Here is a 23074-nt window from a genome sequence, read left to right as displayed (position 1 = left end):
TACACATTTGTAATATATGATGAGGAAAAGCCAGTAAAACGTTGCATACTTACTTGGATCAGATTTAGAAAATGTATCTCTGTCCAAAAGATTTCTGTTAAAAAAGGAGAGAAAAAAGTAATCTTATTAAAAAAAATCAGATACCAATGAAGATATATTTAATGATATTGATCGAGAAGCTGTTTAGTTTTCTACCTTTTACTTAAAGTCAGTCAGTACTACCAATTGAGTCTTCTCACCCTTCTTTTTCTTATGTATTTTGGATTTGACCAAATCTTAGCTTACATACTCTGGTGTCTTGAAGTAAAAAGCAATACATAACAAGCATATTAACATATATAAGATACATCAGAAACAAAAATAACTATAGATCAAAAACTTCTACCACAGACTAACATGCTAGCTGAACTAAAAAAAAATTGTATACTTTATTTATTTAAAAGAATGGTTATGACATCTCAGAGCCATTACGAAATATCTAAAGAAACTGGTGTGGATGAGTAAGGTAAAACAAAACTAACAGACAAACAGGAAATAGGAAACATGAAACAGAGGCAGGAAAATTCTAAGTGCCCACAAAATACATAGGGAAAAAGTTGGAAGAAAAATTTCTTTGCTACAAGGCTAATATCACAGCCATGCTTCAGCTAGTCTCCTCATACACAGATGAAGAGACTCATTATTACCAATAGCTCTAAAGATGAAGGACTGAGCACAAAGCCATCGTCAGAATAGTTACTAATATTTCATCATTCTAAATTCAAATAAATAAACAAATAAATATTAAATATTCTGACCAGCCAAAAAATGGTCTGAAAACAGAATAATCATTGAACAAGAAATAGCTATTAAACTTAGGCAGCTAGTTTAGGCTTGGTATTACTTAAGAACAAAAGAAAATGAATAAAGAAAAGGTAAATACACAGCAGCAACACTGAAATGGTTCTAGGTATCACAGCAAGCCATGACTTAAATGCAAGTCAAAATTCTTGTGCCTTTGTGAGGAAAAAAGGAATGAACAAATGAAAATTGCACTTTGGAAACTTCTCAATCTAGTCATCTTGCCTTCTTAATACTCAACACTCAATTCAAGCAATAAGGCAATAAAGGTTTAGGCAGAAATAATGAGAAGTCTGGAATACGCCTATGAAGAAAACACTGCTATATATTGATGCTGATCCCCATGTAGGCCGAACAAGGAGAAACAGGATTGGCTGTAAACTGAATTCTCTGCCCTTCAAGTGTATAAGTTGAACTTTATTCAACTGCTTTACCATTTTTCTTGGTTAAAAGTATCCAGACATGATATGAAATCTCTGCCACTGAGTATATTTAGGAACAAGTTAGGAAGCCACAAGTCTTACCAGTTCTTTGAACTTACCCTGGAGCAAGAGACAGATTAAACAACCACTTCACGTCACTTATAACTTACTATTTTTAATAATTACTGAGCCTCTCTAAAGGTCACTATTTATTACTTTCATTCAGATCTAAATCACGTTATTTTCATGCCACTGCACATCATTGAAATGCATACAAATATGTTGCTAAATACAGGTTTTCTAAGCAGTGCATTTACAGTTCAACAAGGAAAAGATACTGTGTCACCAGTTCAGGTATTGCCAAACCCACTGTTCAGAACAGGCAATGTGAGCAGGACAGCTTTAAAAGAAGCTGTCACTTATTTAAGCCAGATCATTAAAATTATTATTTGTGAATGAATCTAAAGTCTGCATATACTACTTCTTCAACTGAAATTGTTTCTACTTCCAAAGCACAATTCCTATAAACCTTGAAAATTTCAGAATTAAGAGTGACATGGAAAAAAACAGCACTTCTGCCTCCCATGCTCACACTTTGAGCCACCAAGCATTTGCTGCCAGGGACCTAATGAACTAAGAACACTTCCATACAGTCAGCATCCCTGAAAGGACTGTAAGGATTGAGATATCAAAGTCTGACATCATAATTCAGGTCAGTAAGCATCACTAGTACACAGTTTTCAACTGATACAGCTTGCAGTATCTTCAATGTGATCCTTTGTACATTTCACCATAAATAGAAAACGTCTTCAGCAAAGTTTGCAGGCACCTGATTTTCCAAACTGTTAATAACCAACTAAAACACCAACACAAGAACTAAACACACTCATTGTTCAAGCAATGTAGGCTTCAAAGGGAAATTCAAAAGCCAACACCAACAGGAAAAAAAGGTCTGACTTATTCAGCTAACAGCTCAGGCTGCACACTTTCTTTAGTGTATTTTCATTTCAGTGGGAAAACAATCAAAATGCTCCTTTAAATGTATGACAACTGCAAGTTGCAGAAACACAGGACAATTTGCAATCAAAAGAAATGCTAAGAGCAAAAGGAGAAAGAAGGTTGGATATACTTCTAGAACTTCATGTAGTCTTTAATAGTCTGAGCAGAAAATGTTTTGCTTACGAAAGCATTCTCTTGGATAGTACTTTATTTTTTCAGGAAAACTCACAAATTCAAAAGCAAGAGATGACAAAAACTTCTTACTTCCTCCTAATCAAAATATCCAGAAAAAAAGGTCTTCTATTTCAACTGACCACAATGAGTAAATCTGTATCACTATGATAAACAGTGCAGAAAAACAATGCAAAAAGAAAACAAGAAATTACTACAGATCATGAGGACTTTTTTCCCCTCTGGAGAAATACATACATCAAACACCTACAGTGAAGAACTCTGTGAATATCTGTGCAGAAAGTGCTATCCTACAGTCACAGATCCTGAAGGAATTCATTTTGTGCCTTCCAAAACACTCGCAGGAGCACAGATGACTAAGGGAAGAAAAAACAATAGGAGCCATGGCAATAACACCTACTTAGTCTGCTATGGAAAGTACAGAGGAGATTAGAAATACTGGAATAAAGATTTCTTTATCTGTATAATGAGAGCAATTTCCCAATGGGGGGGAGGGGGGAAAGTAATCAGTAAAGAAGAAAAGTTAAAATGCCTTGTGTGGATTCACTTTGTTCATACAGCTTCATGAACTCCATAAACATGTCAGTATGTCTATGACAGCGCTTTCCTTCAAAAAATTCTGTACTACGTTCAGTGTAAAACTGGAAGATCTCAATTATATATCAGACTCTTTAAGATCCACTTAAAATTGCTGAACAGAAATCATTGCTATGTGGCTTTGTGTGATCTGAATGTAATATAAATATACATACTACATATATGTTGAGAAAGGGAGATCTACCTTAAAAACTAGTGTTTACTCACCTCATTCACATATAATTTGCTTCTATTTTGACTTTTTAAATGATCAGTATACTACCTTCCTGTTGTGCAAGCTTTTAAATTTAACCCTTCGTTATACTTAACTGCTACACAGAAGTAAATTCAGTTCCTCCAAAAGAAATTACAGAAATCTGGCACTGAAGAACAAACCACCAGAATTACAGAACTGAATACTTTAATGTGTGTTCCTCTGGTTTCAAAAAACTGTATTACTGGACAAATACATGTTTACACACTGTTTTAAACTGAAACCCCTGGTGATAAAATCAAGATTTACTTCAGATGGATTTGTTAGAATCCCTCCAACTGCTAAAGCTTTGTTTCTCTTCATCTTTAGATTAGATTTAAGAAAGCAAAGTGCCCAGGGTATCAGCAAGGGTGGAGTTAATTGTCTTCAGAGAGCCTTGTATGGTACTGCATTTTGGATTTTCCATGAAATAGTGGTGATAACATACCCATGGTTTGTTGTTGGGCAGCGCTTGCACAGGATGAAACTCTTTTCAGCTTCTTGTACTGCCTGCCAGTGAGGGGCTGGTGTTACTCAAGGAGCTCATGTAGTTCTACGCTCTGCATGTGTCACCAGAGCAGCCATGACACCATAGAGATGTTTTGGCTACCACTGAGCATGCTGGCACCGCATCAGGGCTGGCTCCAACACAAAGCCATAGGCTGTAGGTGGAAGAGAGGAGGAAACACAGCCACCAGAGCTTACCCAAATCCACCAAAGGGATTTTCTGTATGTTATGATGTCATGCTCACTAATAACAGCTGGAAGGAGGTGGGAAAGGAGAATGAAGGACTCCGGTTACGAAAACATTCGTCTTCCTAAGAAATCAGCGCACATCCTGAGGCCCTGCTTCACAAGAAGTGACGAAACTTTGCTGACTGGAAGTACAGGATAACTTTCTTCCTTTTGCTTGCGTGCAACCTTTGCTTTCTTTTCCCATTAAAATGCTCCCGTCTCAAACCCACGAGGCGCTTTTTTGTTTTGCTTCTTTTTCCTCCCCCTCTTCCCCCACCCCTCCCCACCCATGTAACTATGATGCATGACCAGCCCTGCTTTCCTGGAAATAGCTGAGTATCTGCCTCCAGATGGGAAGTGGTGAATGAATTCTTTATTTTGCTTTGCTTGGTGTGCAGCTTTTGCTGTATCTATTAAATTGTCTTTATCTCAGCCCACCAGTTTTCTCACTTCCACCTCTTCAACTCCCCCCATGTCCCACTGAGAGGTAGAAGAAGCCAGTGGCTGTGTGGTGCTGCACTGCCTCCCAGGAAACAGCATTTGGTGGTTTGCAAACACAACACTGAGTTACCCATGCAAAACTGATTATTAATTTTTAGAAAGCATGTATTCTAAATATAATATACTCTTATATGAGCATACATCAGTTTTCTTTTTCACTTGAATTACTCCGTGGGGAAGCTTGTATGATGTTGCATTTTGGGATTTTAATGAAAACTGTGGTGATAACACACCCGTGGTTTGTTGCGGAGCAGTGCTTGCACACAGCCAAGGACTTTTCAGCTTCTCATGCTGCCCTGCCAAGGAGGCTGGGCATTAGTCTTCCCAAGAAACCATCACACACACTGAGCCTTGCCTCCCCAGAAGCAGAGAACACCTGCCTGCCAAACGGAAGGAGCAAATAAATTCCTTGTTCTGCTTTGCCTCCATGTGCAGCTTTCACTTTACCTAATGAACAGCCTTCATCTCAACCTGCATTTTTTTCACTTCTGCCTTCCCAACCCCCTCCCCCACCCCGGGTCAGAGGCAGCTGTGCAGTGCTGAGCTGCCAGCCAGGGTTAAACCACAATAACAATTATTAAACAAATTGATTTTTATTCTTTTAATATCAGGCCCGTGTGTCTTTTTTTCTCAAAGAATATCCTGACAAACAAATTTCCTCTTTTTTTTGTTGTTGTTGTTTTGTTCAGAACTGCATCAATTTCAATGCTAATTTTAATCTGTTTTACATCACAGTAGTCAATGTCTCTCAACCTTAATTGCTACCACTGGACTTCCAATGGTCAGCCCTAGGAAAGGCAATACACGATCCAAAGAATCTACTTGAGTGAAGAGCCCACTTGACTTCTTGCAGAGTAATTTATTCAATATTTTTTCACTTGTAATGCTAGCTTAAGTAATCATCCTTCCCTAGCTATTTATACTCTCCTATATTGTCAGAACACAATAAAAAAGAAGCTATTAGCCTCCAGATTCAAAATGCCCTGGACCTAAAAGTAGATTAGACAATTTCTCAGAATTTTATCTCCTTGACAGAATGACTGGTTCTTTTAGAAAAGGCTTGGAGGAGAGAAAATGGTGGCTCTCCTGACTAAGAGGCAGTTAGCATGATCTGTTCTGATTACCTCCACTCTTTGGGGCACCTGAAGGTCTGGAAAGAACACAAACATATCTCTGATAAGCATGCTTAAGAAAACATCCACAATACTCCTTTGAAGAAGTCACTGACTCTTCTCGTTCACAAGAAGATGAAGAAGTAATTGTCAGCCTCCAGAGTAACATTAATCATCAAGTTACAAATATACTGATTCAGAAGTCTTTCTCTTTGGAGAAAGAGGGAAGCAAGGAGCACAGCTGGAGCAGCACAGCTTCCCTACATTTTTATGACTACACACAAAAAACATTATCTGACTAAATGCATAAAAACAGTGCTAGGACAATACCTTTATTAAAACTGCTGACTGCTCTCAGGGGTTAAGCCAACAATAAAGATGGAATTACCAAATTTCTGTACTTATGTATACAGTAACACTGGTTTTGCAGTAGTTGTCTGTGGAAACTGACAGGAATGAAGAAATAATACTCGTGCAGATGAAGCAGACCTGCATGAACGTTGAGTTGTTCCATTTTAAATAAATAAAAGTCCATTTATGAACAGTCCCAGTTTTGGCTGGCATGAGCAAACAGCTCACATCACAACCTAACTTGTACACAACCTCCTTCAGTACCACACCAATTATTACTTGAAAACAACAGAATGAACCTGCTACATTTATATTTCTAAGGCTGGGCATGCAAACAGTCTCTGGCTCTGAACTTTCAGAGACATAACGCAGAGGATGACACTGAGGACCCCAGGCAGTCCAAAGCTCTGGCAGCTCAGTCTAAGGTCAGCTCATTGGTCCTTCTCCAGCTACTTTTATTCAGTTGATACAAATCCATGGAGATGCTGCTCTAGTTTAGATGTATTTTAATATAACTATAATAATGTATAAAGTACAAAAATTGTTTTTACGTAGTTTTTTTCTGAAACAATCCTTTAAAGTGTACACATCAAAGAAGTCATTTAGAAAGTGAATCTACCTAGGCCTTTGACACTGTCTCCCAAAATATTCTCCTGTGGAAGCTGGCAGCCCGTGGCTTGGACAAATACACTCTTGGCTGGGTAAGGAACTGGCTGGAGGGCCAGTCCCAGAGAGTAGTAATGAATGGAGTTAAATCCAGCTGACAACTTGTCATGAGTGGTGTTCCCCAGGGGTCAGTGCTACGGCCTGTCCTCTTCAATATCTTTATTGATGACCTTGATGAGGGCATTGAGTGCACTCTCTGTAAATCTGAGGATGACACCAAGTTGGCTGGAAGTGTGGATCTGCCTGGGGGTAGCGAGGCCCTACAGAGGGATCTGGACAGGCTGGAGAGCTGGGCTGAAGCCAATGGGATGAGTTTCAACAAGGCCAAGTGCCGGGTCCTGCACTTCAGCTACAACAACCCCAGGCGACACTACAGGCTTGGGGCAGAGTGGCTGGAAGACTGTGTAGAGGAAATGGACCTGGGGTATTGATTGATGCTCGGCTGAACATGAGCCAGCAGTGCACCTGGGTGGCCAAGAAGGCCAATGGCATCCTGGTTTGTATCAGAAACAGTGTTGCCAGCAGGAACAGGCCAGTGATTGTGCCCCTGTACTCAGCTCTGGCGAGGCCGCACCTCAAGTACTGAGTCCAGTTTTGGGTCCCTCACTGCAAGAAAGACATTGAGACCCTGGAATGTGTTCAAAGAAGGGCAACACAGCTGGTGCAGGGTCTGGAGCTCAAGTCTTATGAGGAGCCGCTGAGGGAGCTGGGAATGTTCAGTCTGGAGAAGAGGAGGCTCAGAGGAGACCTCATTGCTCTCTACAACTACCTGAAGGGAGGTTGTAGTGAGCTGGGGGTTGGCATTTTCTCTCATGTAACTGGTGATAGAACTAGAGGGAATGGCTTCAAGCTGCGCCAGGGGAGATTCAGGCTGGACATTAGGAAATAGCACTTCTCTGAAAGAGTGGTCAGGCACTGGAATGGGCTGCCCAGGGAGGTGGAGTCACCGACCCTGGAGGTATTCAAGGAACGTTTGGATGTTGTGTTGAGGGACATGGTTTAGTGAGAACTGTTGGTGACTGGTGGATGGTTGGAGTGGGTGATCCTGTGGGTCTTTTACAACCTTGGAGATTCTATGATTCTATGAATTTGTACAATGAATACAATATTCCTTCTCAGCCACTGTGGGATGGGGGAGGATGCATTACTTACACAGGCAGTGAAAGAAAGAAAAGAAAATGAGGAAAATTAATAGAGAAAGCTTTGCTACAGTTAAAGCTGTTATACACTTCCTACTACCCTTCTCCGCCTTCCCTTATATTACCTTTCTGAGGTCTAAAATAGTTGGTTTCAACTGTGCAAGGGTGATACAGTGAGTCACCAGTGAGCATCCCGCATCCTGTCTGGGGAGGAGAAGTTGGTAGTAGCAGTGGAGGATCAGATCATCTCAGGAAGATTATGATGTTGACGGTTTCCTTTTCCAAATTCTGAGGGTCCCCACAAGGGGCTACTTTTCCAACCCACTGTTACACCATGATCTCTCTTTGTTGGTCTCTTACTCCATTTTGCATTCAAACTTGCCATATTTGTTACACTTGTTTGGTTCTTGCCCTTTGGTTCCACTATAATTTCAGAAAATAGCTTTGCCCGTATCCCAAGTCTGCTCTTCTTTACAAACCACTGGAAAGGTCTCCACAGGTATCCCATACCTCCGCTTTCCATCCTCCATCTCTGCTACTCTGCCTTGCATCTTGTGTTCCCACGGTGCTCCTCTGCACTATATCATCCTGTGACAGTCACAGATACCTTATTCTGCACTAAACAACCACTTGCTACTGCTATCTATAGAAGAATAATAGCTATGTCGTGTCATTGCACAAGCCAAAGAGAAACCATCTAAGAGGTAGCCGCCTGATCTTTAGAAAAACTGCCAAGGAAATCCAAACAAAACACCAAGTAGGCAAAGACAAGTTCAGACAAAACCTGACAAGTCCTGAGACTTCACACGATACAAAACTTGGTAACTGGTCCCAACAGTGGCAAGACTGCATCTACAGGGCCACACATCGGCCTTAAATTTTACAGTTAATGTGTGCTTTGCCTAAAGTTCAAATAATACATGCACACACAGGAAAAACAAACTATACACTCTACCAGGAATGTACCTCTAGGATTGTTTTGATGGAGGCCATCACCCATTTATATGTTTTTCTTGAAGCCAGATGGCTGTCTAGGTGGTTTCATTTCAAAGAAAAAACTTGCAAGATCAACCTCTGTTGCCAGCCATCCATAAACATGGATAAACAGATTCTGTAACCAGTCTGGACACATACACACAAAACTACAGGAAAATGAAAAGCAGACTTAGAATCAGGATGAATTTTATATCCTCTGCTCTGTACTATATGGAGTTACAAGCTCAAATAATTTATTATATCTTTTGTCATTGCATCTTTCTGCCATACAGATTTCTAACAAAAAACAAGGAAGTAAATATACTGGCTGGAGAGAAGAGAGCTTAGTAGAGATCAGTCCTTATGACAATCAAAGATAAAATCAAACATGCTTTGGATACCACAACCAGTAGAAAGGAACTGCTTAAGATTTCAGACTGTCAAGCAAATGGAAATTCAGGAAAAATCCTGAAGCAGTACGGTTTGTTCCTCCATGCCAGAAATCTGAAATTAGATTATTCTCATAAATGAGAATAGGATTTGTTTAATTCCGTTCATCCCATTCATTAATATTAAATTTCTGTACAAATTGTGAAACTGTATAGAACTGATCCAAACCAGGCACAGACAGCCAATCGTACTTCTGAACCAATCATAAGGAGTACACTCTGCCTTCCTGCACATTATGCCTGGCATGGGAACACAGAAAGTGCAGAACCCGTCCAGCACAAACACAGAATGATGAGGACAGTTCACCAGATTCTGCATAAAGCTTAGCAGACCTGTGTCAATGTTTTGTGAGAATTTTACCATCCCTCAGATAACCGTAGTATCATTGACACAGGTCCTGGTTTCAGCTGGGACAGAGTTTGTTTGCTTCATAGCGCCTGCTGTGATGCTACATTGTTGCTTTACCCTTGGCCTTATGACCGCACGTCATAAAGTGATCAAACTACTTCACTTTCCTATAGATACGCAGAAATTACTCTTAGGAAGATAATTCTGTTTGACACCTCCTCAGTAGGTAAATAAACACTAACACAAGGCATGATGAAATTTTTTACTTCCTTGTAAGATAGGGTTTCATAAAGGCTGTGGTTTAATCAGGAGACTCCAGATTAGTGCACCCAGTAACAAGTAGGAGCAGAGATTACCATTATATTAATCATGACAAAAACTGAAAAGCTTGAGATCCCACTGTGCATGTAACTTCACTGAGAGCAGGGAAGATGAGAACAGACCGCGACACTTCTCCAGTGTTTTATTTGATCGTAGTCAATGAAGAATATGACAGACAGGGTCACATTCCGGCAGACACGAGGGCACGCCCAGACACCAGATGAGCAATCTCAAACATTCCTGCTACTTACTTCCCCTTAATGCAGCCTGAAGCTTACCTCAAGACCAAACGAGACCACAAGTTTCTACCTGCAGCCACTAAGTGTAGATTCAAGTCTAGGCACACGCCTATAATCAGTGCGCTGTGCAAACGCATCTTTGGAGAAAGAGAAGCTTTTTGGCTGGAAAACAATAGCAGAGTAAAATATGAAAGAACAACCCATATTCTCTTTCACACATCAACTGGAGAGTCAAGGTCTTGATCCCATCTTCCACCATATGACAATCATCCAAAGCAATGCCAGTCTGCAATTTAAAAAACAAAAAGCACAGCAGGTCTTTATCACACCACGAACACATGATGGAAGGAGCTACTGGGTACAAAGGGAGATGACTGCAAGACCAACTAACTAGACAACCCTGGACTTCTGCCAATACCGGAGGATCCTCCCAGGTGTCACTTTTAAGTTGTTCTGCTACATTAAATCTGGCTCTTGAGCCATGGAATACAGTTCCCTGATAAAATAATCTTAGAGCCTTACAAACCTGTATCTTAGAAGAGCTGGAAAAAGACTGAACTTTTTCTTTGATAGACGCTGAATAGTAATAATTAGAAAAATTAATTTCTTGCTTTTCTAGCGCTTGTAAAACTACAGCCAGTAGTTGGCTGGCATTCAATAAACAATGAGTATTATACAAAAGGTTTTCGGTCATAAAGAAACCATAAGAAGAGTATCAGCTAACATCCAAGACATCTGTTGGATGCATTTTTCACACAGTATTACCCATCATATGAAATGCACGTCTCCCAGAGGCTGCCTCCAGCCCCTACACCAAACTGGCCTTAGTGCAATCCCACCTGCATAGTACTGACACCCAGCTAGTCTGATCACATGGACAGCATGGGCATGCCAGGCACTATGAGTTAGGAAATGCCAACAGATGAACCATAATAAAATGCAAGTAGAATCTGTATCCTCGCTGAAAAAAGTAATACAGTAAACAAAAACAAAACACAAAAAACACCACAGAAGTAAAAGTATTGACTAGAATCTGAAATTTCTTTGTGGCGCAGCCAGACATGGAACCTAACACCTTGCACTGCTTCACCTGCCCACCAAACTGCAGCATCTCTACAAACTGGAAGAGGTTCCCACATTTACTATAATCAAAACAAGTATTTAAACAAAAAATACATATACAAAAGACTAATGATCAGCTGGTAACTACTGATGTAAACCAGCAACCAAATTGGTTCTACAACTCTGTAGATACCAAGGGAAAATTAACAACATGACTCAAATAGTCTTTAAAGCATTTCTCTGCATATGTCTGAAAATAAACAGTTGCTAATCTGAAAGAATTTCAGCATTTGCTGAACTTTGCATGCTTGACTCTCACTGTATTTCACAATTGTGTTTAACATTACTTTTCCAGAGCTTTAGCCCAGGAATATTTTTACAGATGAATCACAACCATGTGTTAATGGTTAATCTCTGCCCCAATCATTCCATGCTCAGATCTGAAGCATGATTTTGCAATCAAAAGCTGTCACTGCAGCACATCAAGAAGGAATCACCCTGGAAATTCCTACCCTACACTTGACATCAAGAGTTATCAGGATTAGAACACGTTTTTAAAAGTTTTTCTTTCCCTTGTTTAAGCAAAACAGATTTGGCTTTTGAAAGTATGTCAAAGATACATACAAAGAAATTAACATGTAAACAATGTCCTAAGGTTAGTTATAATTAATGTCAGCTATGATCATCTATGTCATACACCTGCAGTTATTAAGCACTGGATGCATTTTCAAATAACTATGAAACTTAGGCTTGAAGAAGATGCTGCAGGCGGCTACAACTAGCCCTTGGAATAAGAAAAAAAAAAACAAACATGCCTTTATATATGAACTGGGTCAAAAGCAACATTAAGAATTCTGACATCTGTAATTTTGATAGGTTATCTGAAGAACCTAAAGTAATGCTAGGGGTCCTGTTTGCTTTAACACCTAACAGCATCCCTTCTGTGCAAACATGGGTTCTGTGCTTGCTGCAGGTAAACTTTGTGGAGATGGGCTGAACTCAGCACCTTCACACCTCAGCCACTGACAGCTCCAGTATTCCAAATTCAACCTTACTATATTTGTGACATTCTCTTTTTTTTTTTTTTAACGATAAAATGCTAAAACATGCTTATTAAGGGAATATATTTAGTATGTTTACCAAAAACAAACGAACAAACAAACAAAAATGCCTTAGTAAATACACAAAGGGAAGAGAGGGAGTGGTCTGACTGAAGTTCCGAGCCCTGAACGTCTGTCCTCACAGCAGCAGTGCTAACAGAGGTAATTCCAGGCAACCACAGCAGAAAATGAAGCAGAGCGGCACAAACTTTGTCTCATTTCCCATCAGGAAATAACGACAGTTCCAAGTTATCTGCCAGAAGCTGCCAGTTCTGCTGGCGAGAGGAACCACCGCTCTTCAACTGCTGGGGCATATTTAGAGAGATGGCAAAACCAGAGAGAAAACAAACATAAAAAGATCACAAAAATAATAATTCCAGACCGCTAATGGAAACGAGAGAGAAAGCGCTATTTCTGAAATCCCGGTAAACAAACCGGGGCCAAATAAACGTGGAGGAGCAGAACTGCACACACTGCGTCCCGTGCTACGGGTGGGCATTTTTAGCAGCAGCGGTCGGGCAAAACGTGGCGAGGCTCCGCGCCAGGTTTCCTAAGAGTTTTGCAAGAGAGCCTTACAAATATACTAAAGGATTACTCCGGATGGGAGTTTTTTTCCTTCCCCTCTGCGGCACTTGGGACAGCTCCAGAAGTTAAACGCCAGCTGAGAACGCAGCGCTCCCCGGCTCGGCTCCACCGCCGGGCGCTGCCTACAGCCGCCGCTCCGTGCCCGGCCGAGCAGCGCGGCTCCGGGGCTGCCCGAGGCGCGGACCCACAGCGCGCCTCCGCGGGAGGGAAACCGCCGCAAGCTCCGCGCCGCCGCCTCACCTGCAGGACACGGAGAGCTCCACCTTGGTGGCCGGGATGCTAGAGCTGAGCACGTTAAAATCCCCCACGGACGCCATGTTCGGGAACCCACCGCTCCTGCCCACTTTCTGCTGCCCCGCCGGCTTCTCCAGCCCGAACATGAGGCAGCGCGGAGGGCGGCCGGCGCCGAAGAAGGGAGGGACGGAAAGGAGGAGGCGGCGCCGGGCGGCCCTTCTGCGGCGCGACGGCCGCTGACCGCGCGCGGAGTCCCGGGCGCTCCGCTCCGCACCGCCTCGCACCGCCGACTGAGGAGCGGGGCGCTGACGTCACCGCGAGCGGGAGCCGCCTGAAGGGAGCGGAGTCCGGCTGCTTGCCGCCCACCCGCCGTTCTCTGCCGTGCGCCGACGGGCCCGTCCCGTCCGGTCCCGCGGCCGCTGGCCGCCCACCCTCCCGGTCCGCCAGGGAGAGGATCTCCGCGCCGCAAGCGCCACAACGGCTCCGCACGGGAGACCGCTCCGTGCCCAGCCGGCTCCTCCGCTCGCCTTAGCCCGCTGCCGGCCCGAATTCGTGGCTCAGGCGGACAAGCCAACTTAAAAGGAAAGGCGAAGCTCTCTCCTACGAGGAGCGCCCGCTCCCTCACAGCGCTCCGCGCCGCCAGGGGGCGCCGTTCCGTCCGGCGCTGCCCCTCAGCGCCCCGCGCCGCCCTCAGGCAGGTGGGAAAGTGCCGGGTTTCTGCCGAAAAAACAGTTACGAGGCTCTGGAGTGAAAAGATGTGCTTCTGCCTTGGTCTTTATTTACACTAAAATGTGAATGTCGTGTTCTCGTGCCTCTGTCTTTCGTTAAAAAACATTAATTCCGCCATACTGAATCTGTTTAAAATAATTCACAGTAATTGTAAAAGTTCGATTACCTTCTGTCTCGCATCATTTTATGTTTCATTTGCTTTCAATTCCATGGTACACAAGTGGCTCCAAACACTCATATCTCATGGCACTTCTGTGGGAAGAAAGGAGTACAATCCCCACCTTGGATGGGAGAGTAAGGCACAGACAAGGGAACCTCTGTGTTGCAGTCACCTGTATTTACACAACAGAACTGCATGAGTTGTGATTAGATGATACATCATATTTACACAACGTGACTACATAACTACAACTTCTGCAGCTACACGATGTGTAGGGAAAGTCAAAGATCACAGAATATCAGCCCAAACCTTTACAAATGTTATCTACCTTGGCTGTTCATGGCTCTATGTATAGAAACAAGGCAGTTTTCTTTGTTCACTTGTGGGTCCTCTGAAGCCACAAACATTGCTTTCCCCCTGTACTTGGCTCCAGTGAGGCCACACCTCATCTGCTGTGTTCAGTTATTAGCCTCTCACTAAAAGAAAGACATTGAGGCCGGAGAAGGGCAGTGGAGCTGTGAGTACATCAAAAAACAATTAAAGGAAAACCTGACATTAGCCACCTTCTCGTCTCCCAGCCAACAGACAGAAGAGCGTGCACAGAAAGAAGTAAGGTGGTCCTGTTCACAGGGCATATCTGGTGGCAGAAACCCAAGGAAGGTACCACAGACATCTCTATTCAAAAAATTCCAACTTCACACCCTGCTCAATCTTCTGCTTTTTTGCTTTCAGGAATGTGTGAGCTCAATTCTTCTTCCTTCTCTTGTCCATTTGTTGAACGCAGAGCATTGCTCATTGGGTATCACCATGGTATTTCCTCTTAAATCAGCCTGCTTGAGGTATTCAGTGCAGAAAAGAAGCCACACGCTTTCGCAAGTATGCTAGGTGTGTCTGCAGTCAGCCGTGCCAGCAAGCCGAAAGCCAAAACTGCCAATAAACAAAGCAAATTTAGTTCACTCTTATCTTGTTCAGTACAGTGGTGAGAAGGGATGGGTGAAGGATTACTGATACTCCGAGAGACTAATGCCAAGTAGGGACAGGGTGCTAGGGGACTAAGAATTCCTCAAAGACCTTTAAACTCCTTTTCAGCTTTATAATACTGTTTGTCACTCTTTCATAATCGACTATAAAAATCTCAACTTCAGCAGAGGAGCTCACAGGGCAAGGGATGAATAACTTTAAAAACATGAATAGATATAATATAGATATAATACATTGCTGTATACTGTATGACTGTTGGCACGGATAACTGAAACGTATATCATGTAAGTGTAACGTGACCTTATATTCTTCCCTACTAAGCCACTGTAGATCGCTGCTGAAGACAGGATATGAGGTTAGAATGAAGGCTTTCTTTGGTGATGTTATATTTTTATGTTACCTGATTTTAATCTCCTAATTTGCTTACAAAAATGGAAATGGTTGATTCCATAAATATGGCATTCAATGAAAATAATGGGGGAGGTAAGGCAATTCATGTCATCAGTATTGCTAGGGACATATTCGTGTTCTTTCATCACATTTACCAAGGCAGAGATATTTTTCTTTCTAATGTTTCTGCTTCAAGGAAGAACATAGTTATCAAGAAAGTGATTTCTATGGGAAAGTTTGGAACTAAAAGCTAAGCAAAAGACAGTTGAAAGATATGCACCGGTACTCTAAATATACATTATTTTAATTCCAGAGAGGTACCATGTTTTTGCTCATTCTTAAATGCCATTCTTAAATGCCACTGAGGTCTGGTGACTATGTCTACAGGTTAGGACTGTATACTCTACCTGGAATTTGCGTACAAAATAGCTACCAGATTACAGTGCAAAAGAAACATCAGGGCTGTTTGTTGTATATACTATGCTGACATTTTAGTAAGGTTATTGATTCTGAATATTTTGGATTGGAAAGCTGGACATTTTCCTCTTTTGTAATCATTAATTTACTATTGTCAGCCATTGCTTATTATCAGACAGCTACACATCTTGTTTCACTACATGCAACCTAATTTTAGGAATGAGGGACTTACTTGAGGTAATTACAGGATGAACAAGCTACAGATTCCAAAATAACTCTAATGTGTAACACTGAATTATTGCTTTAGAGCATTACTGTTTCCAGGTTTCAGCACTGTAACTGAACCCAAATGCCACAAGATGCAAATGCTGATTACTCTCCTCTACTTCCTCATCATTCTGCCTTGGCAATTCTTAATTTGACATCTCAATAAAAGTTTTATCACTTAATATTCAGAGCCCTAAAAACAAAAACACACACAAAATCTATATAAGCTATTTTGTCGACTCAGAATGGCATTTTTTCTTCTGCAGATGTGAAAGAATATGAGGAAGAGCTTAGAAATGAGCTTCAGCATTACTGGAGCAAAACAACTGCCATTCTAACATACCACTTGCACGACAAGCAAAACACTAAGTCCAAGTTTGTGATGAATATATGTATTCCCTGGTTCTTCTTCAAGTATTTGTTGAGTAATTCTTTTGATGAACATCCTATAAACACCATTTTTTTTTATCCTTGCTGCCATCAAAGTCTTTCTTTCAAGAAGTGAAATAAGGGAGTGAACTTACTTAGGTGTAGCTTGGTCCTTTCTGATAGCTGAACATAGCACTGAAACAATGCCAATGTCCTAATATAAAATTCAGTTTGAGGACTTTTACATCTTTCTTTCCAGGCTTTGATTCCTATGCTTAGCTTTCTTTCGTTTCTTTGCTGACATTGGTTATTTTAGTCCATTGAGCAAAGACAAGACGTTTAGCATGGAACTATCAGAAAGCACCATGGCTGAATCCAGATTACAGGCTTTAAAAACCACCCATAATACAATGTGCTGATCATTCTTCTAGCATGAATTATCTTCTACATAATTTTGTAGTCTGCTTTTAAAATACACAAATACTGATGAAGCTCTGTTTATGTAACACTAAGATCTAAAGGAGGTGTCTGACTTAAGGGGTTGGCGTAAGGAAGAAATCTCCACTTCTTCAAGAATTTCCTTTAAATACTAGTCCTTTAAGGGCACATGTCTGCACTTTCACAGATGTCAAAGAGAACACATTCATTAGTAAAAAAAGTATCTAGGCCTATGTATCAAACCCTTTGAAATACATCCCTGCTGATTGCAGGTGAAATGAGCACTTCATCATAGATTCCTTGGACTATTTCAAGCTTGTTTCTAGTTTGGTGAAGGCCAGAAGAGACAGGTCATCAGCAGCAGCAAAACTGTTAATCATAGAATCACAGAACCATAGAATCATTTAGTTTGGAAAGGACCTTAAGATCATCAAGTCCAATCATACATGTAATACTTCAGGTCCACCAGTAAAACAGGTTCCTAAGCACCTCATCCACATCTCTTAAATACCTGCAGGGATGGGAAGTCCACCATCTCCTTGGGCAGTTCATTCCAGTGCTTGACCATCCTCTGTGTGAATAAATTCATCCTGATGTCCAATCTAAAGCTCCTTCCTTCCACATCCTGAGGAAAGCACTCTTCCATAGAATTAGCACAGTCATGCTAGGTTATATGCTAGCAGTAATATGAAATCCGGTCACAGTTTTCAGTCTGTTGAAAAGCTCTTCAAAAGGCAAAGGCCTCCAAAGCAGTCTCAAAGTTGTCTAGGAGTAGTTGTGTAATCCATTTCATGTCTTTCACTTGGTACTGTGTAGTCGTCTCTCTCTATGTGGATTTCAGATCTAGAAAGCACATTTTCTGGACCTCATCTCAGAATGAACTGTGCACCTCAAGTTCTAATAATGTGCTTTGGAGTTTTTTTATTACTAGTTTTTAGTAGCCAATGAGGTCAGGTTATTGTTTAGATTTCAACATGAAGGATAAGTAATTATACTGATTAAGTCTTTTTGAATCAAAAAATATATTGATATACCCTTAAATTAGCCATGGGCTGAACTAATTTTGTTTGTGGACAAGTTGCCAGAAACATGTAAGGATGTGTTTAAAGCTGTTTTTCTGGAAATACAACTCATCACTATCTTATGGCAGCAGAAAATTTAAGGTACTCCTAAAGCAAGTGTTATTTAGTGTGACAGCAAGAGTAGTGACAAAAGGATTGTCTGCACGCAGTTTGTCTTGTGAGGTCTAAACAACAGTCAAAGGCTTCCCTTCAAATCAGGCAGTGCCAAAATGAAACCTCAGTATATTTATCACAAGATCAGCTGAGCACTAGAAGTATCTTGACTCCAAAAGAGTAAATCTTCTTCTTCCTCTATGGTCACTTCCTTTATTCTCAGAATAAAGAATAAAACTACCCTGGAAAGACTGGAAGTCTTTTTTTCCATCCTTCCCTGCCATGACCGCTCACTTCCAGACTTTCCATATTTCAAAGAAATATCAGCGGGATTTGCAGAACATATGTGAGCACTACAGATCTTTTAGTAATAATATACTATATAATTTCTTTCTCTGCCTAATCTGTACTCACATTTTTCCCCGAGATTGCTCCCACGGTATTCATAAAATCACTGCCACCATTAGGAAACACAACTTTGGAGGCAAAGCCTTTGTATATAACACTTGCTCTGAGAATTAACTTATTCAGAAGAAATTAGCACACTTAGCCTCTACAGCTCACCAGTATGTTCTCCAGTTATTTTATTCACTGAAACTAAATACAAATGCCGTCATTTTTAGAAAAAATAAATAATAATAATTTCAAAAAATCACTGTAGTAATTCCGAGCCCAGAAACAGCAATATCCAAACTGCTACATTTGAACATCAGTCTGGTTGTGCCTTTTATTAATTGTGCACAGAACTTCACGTATTTCCTAATACCCTAGATGAGACTTCAGCTCACACTGAAGAAAACAATATCTCTGCCAAAACTGGAGCAAACTGTGTCTCTGAGTATGGACTCCACCATAGATTTCATCAGGGAGCACTGGCTGCTGGTCTATTACCTTCTTGCAAATATTCAGACAAATGTATGCACAGTGAGGGTGATAAACTAATCCTGTTAAGTTGTATCCACTGCTTATCAATACACACAAATATATAATCTGGGTTATATATCAGTTCACACATCATTTCTGCTTCCAACAAAGATCTGTCAGGATAGCAGTGTACATTCGACATAGAGAGCAAGAAGAAAAACCAAACTTGTATGACAATTGCTTTTTAACACTTTCTTTCATGAATTTCTTCTTGTAATCCAACACAGTGAAATTTTTAATATGCCTGCGATCCTACTCATGCAAAGTTTATTTGGGGAAAAAAAAAAGAAAAAAAAAAAAGCAGAGGTGCCTTTTGTGTGTATTTTTTCAAGGGTAAATGGAATTTAAACATGTTGCCAAGCCCCTCCTATTTTTCATGTAGTTGGGCTTATGATAAAGGTCTGTCACAAATTCACCTTGAAAGCTTTATTGCAATTTTATATTTATTACCTCATTCCCTTCTCGATTCTCTTCTTCCCAAGACAGAACTTTTTTTTTTGTCTGTGGGGGCCAAAAAAACAACATATGCAATTTTTGCATAAATAGAACATTACCTACTACTTTCTTAGAGGAAAACTTCACAGCTTCTTCAGGTTCTTTGTCACATTTGATAGTCCACTGTTAGACATGGAACCAGAAAGCTCACACCTCTCCCACGCTATGGGATGCTATCATCTGGAGCCTGGGGAGGGAAGAAACTGCATTAGGAAAGATTTTGCAGTATTAACGAATGGTCAAAAAGACAGTGTGACTTACAGTAATTTCTTTCAGCAACTCATTGAAATATCTGGAGAGGAAATAAGTGAGAACTTCAAAGAGTTATTTCTCTTTCTTTCATGGAAACCAAAAAGCATCTAAGATGGGCAAAATGGCATTTTTTACAATGTTACCTATTCTCCGTTGCCATTTACTCTATCTTCCATGAATTATGTTATTTTCCATGACATTAAAATACCTAAAACAAACAGTTGACAGTATGTAGACTGACTTTTGAAAACACTGTCCATCAGAGTTTCCTCATTTCATGGCAATGTTCAAGCAATTAGGGTTTTAATGAAGCTGAAAATTTGTAGCTCAAATAGTGTAATGAGTTTGACTATCTTCCAGAACAACTATGGCATTAATGTTGGAATGCATTTAACCATACACTTAAAATTCATGACTGTGATGCTAGGCAGTAGCAATCTTCCTGACTAAAGTAAAGTATAAGCCCACATTTAAAATCTTCTGAGTTTGAGTGATTTCTTCTACTATTTCATTGCCTGTATAAAGAGTACTAATTTGATATTTGCTTCCTCGTGTTGCTTTCTATTATCTCAAAGTACTTATTCACAAATTATTCAAATAAGCCCTGATACATTGCTTGTTTTCTACTTCAAAATATCACTTAAATTTGCACAATGTTTTTCAAAAGGGAGGGAAATTAGATTCTATTACTTAACAGAATATGAAACATTAAACAGTGCCATAGTCTGAATTGTGCTGGTGTCTTCTAATTCTGTATCTGCAATAAATGAGAACCTTTTGTTTCTCTTCTTTTCATAGAGACTGCCTTCTGGTAAAAATATGTTTCTTCCTGAAGTGACATCATACACGTTATTTATCTAAATGCAGAATAAACAATGATCTTTAAATAACTTGTTCGTATGGGGGCAGTGACCAGATAACAGCAGAACACATTCCAGATTCATAGTAGCAAGAATTCGTAGAATCATAGAATGGCTTGGATTGGAAAGGACCTCAATGATCATGAATCTCCAACCCCCCTGCCACATTCAGGGCTGCCAACCTCCCCATTCCATACTAGACCAGGCTGCCCAGAGCCCCATCCAACCTGGCCTTGAACACTTCCAGGGATGGAGCATCCACAACGTCTCTGGGCAGCCCGTTCCAGCACCTCACCACTCTCCTGGTAAGGAACTTCCCCCTAATATCCAACCTGAATCTTCCTTCCCTCGACTTAAAACCATTTCCCCTTGTCCTGCCATTATCTATGCTTTCAGAGTTGACTTCCCCCCTGTTTGTAGGTTCCTTTTGCCTAAAGAGCTAAAAAAACTCAAAAGCTGCAGTGAGGTCTCCTCACAGCCTTCTCTTCTCCAGGCTGAAAAAACCCAGCTCCCTCAGCCTGCCTACTGGGGGCCCCAGACCTGGACACAGTACTCCAGATGGGGCCTCACAAGGGCAGAGTAGAGAGGGACACCGTTTAGGTAACCTTAGTTACAGTTGTGTGAAGTTATTCTGCAAAAAGGTATTGTCCAGCTGCCAGGATAACCAGCATTTATCAAAGCTGAGGCAGTAACATCATGAACACTTTCCTTCTTTGTGAAAAAATGCAAAGCAAAAATAACTGGCCAAATTTTAAATGTTCACATAGATTGCATTATTAACTTTGCTCAGAGCTAAGCTCAAAACTCCATTAAATAAAACTATATATAATTTATTTGAACGGTGGTCACTTGTTTCATATTTACATATTAGATTTATGTATCAGAAATTAACTACAAACATTGAAAATGAAGTTTGTGAATTCTAAAGTTCTAAAAATGTAAATGAATTTTACTTTGTATGACGAAAAGGAAAATTAGAAAAAGATTCATTCTTAAAAGTATTGGAAGTATAAATCATTGCAGTAAATTAAACACTGTAAGTCGAGTTCATCCTTACAGGAACTCAGCAGAACAGAAGTGAACAATGAATTAATTAACCTTCATAAAATTAACAGATGCTTTAGTACAAATTAATATTTTACTTTGAATATTAACTTCAGGTGCTTAGTGCTTTACATTTTTCCTGTAGATTTTCATTATGATAATAGTTAGCATAGATGCGTAATTAAATAGCACATTTAGAACACTAATTACAAACTGTACTTTTACTCTCATTTATATATTTCCTAAGAAATGTAAACAACTCTTCAAAAGGTCAAGACATTTTAAAAGTTTATATCTCTAAAGCATTTTTATTTTTAAATGCCTTTCGAATAATATTATTTGTGCTTCAGTATTAACCTTTATGAAGAACAAGCTTGAGTTCCTAACACGAGTAAATTCTTTGCACATAATTTCTGAAGACGTATTGGTCATTGAGTCACAGCGTCACAGAACGGATTGGGTTGGAAGGGGCCTTAAAGCCCACTCGGTCCTAATCCCTGCTGTGGGCTCATGGCCATCCCCCAGCTCAGGCTGCCCAGGGCCTCATCCAACCCAGCCTCTACAGCTCCACAGTGGGGCACCCACAGCTTCCCTGGGCAGCTGTACCAGTGCCTCACCCTCTGAGAAAATGTCCCCCTGACATCTAAACTGAACTCCTCCTCTACTAGCTTAAAACCATTCCCCTTTGTCCTATCACTATCAGACTATGAAAAAAGTTGATCTCCCACCTGTTTATAAGCTTTCTGTTAAAGTACTTGAAGGATACAGTGATGTCAGTAACCTCAAATTTACCTTCTACAAGTCTACAAGACTTTGCCTTTGGTTAGCATTGCCCACTAAGCCTCTCTCACCACAGGAACTCAGTATGGCAAGGAAAAGCTAGGAGTCATGCTTCAGAACTTACCACCTCTTTTAAAATTAAGAAAAAAAAAGTTTTACCTAAGTATTCTGTATGATTCTGTATGATTCTAACATGTTGCCGTGCTAACCTTCCTACTAGAGAATCTAAATGATGCCAGTTCATTATTCTTCATTATTATCTAAACCTTCGTCTGACCTCCAAAACTCAGTAACTTTTTTTACTTACTGCTGTAGAAGTGTGTCCAAATTTAAATCTGACAAAAATCTGGAACATAGCTTTACATCGTGAGGCCATCTCAGCATGGCAGCTAACATAGCAGGGAAATCACTATTTCCTATTATCTGAAGAATGGCAACCTGCTGGTTTTATCACAAAATTATGGGGCCTTTTAGGTTGGAAGTAACCTCTATTTCATCCAGTCTGGCCTCCTGCTCTCAGCACGCAGCCACTGCTTGCCTTTCTGAAAGCAGCTGAATGTCACAACACAGCTGTGTGACATGTGAGATGTGGATTTGAGTATGTCTTATAAGCTGATTCTAAATAGCCATCTTTTCTTAGTGTCTGTGTGTTCCATTTAAGAAGTGTGGACTTCTAGTGCAGGCTTTAAAACT

The 23074-nt window shown here is 40.6% G+C and overlaps 1 protein-coding gene across 1 annotated transcript in view; it reads right to left on the bottom strand.

The window, feature by feature from the left end:
* Positions 1-14438, bottom strand: part of CPNE8 (copine 8) — a 92411-nt gene extending 77973 nt beyond the window's left edge. Inside the window, exons 1-2 of the mRNA XM_048964766.1 lie at positions 13107-14438; positions 54-94 (exon numbers count right to left, since the gene is read on the bottom strand). Coding sequence (XP_048820723.1) covers positions 54-94; positions 13107-13246 — 181 coding nt within the window. The 5' untranslated portion in view covers positions 13247-14438. The remainder of the gene's footprint in view (positions 1-53; positions 95-13106) is intronic.
* Positions 14439-23074: the final 8636 nt, after the last annotated feature.

The sequence above is a fragment of the Lagopus muta genome, chromosome 1 (assembly GCF_023343835.1).
Source record: "Lagopus muta isolate bLagMut1 chromosome 1, bLagMut1 primary, whole genome shotgun sequence".
Lineage (NCBI taxonomy): Eukaryota > Metazoa > Chordata > Aves > Galliformes > Phasianidae > Lagopus > Lagopus muta.
The sequence above is the reverse complement of the archived record's forward strand: the minus strand, read 5'-3'. Positions and strand labels throughout refer to the sequence as shown.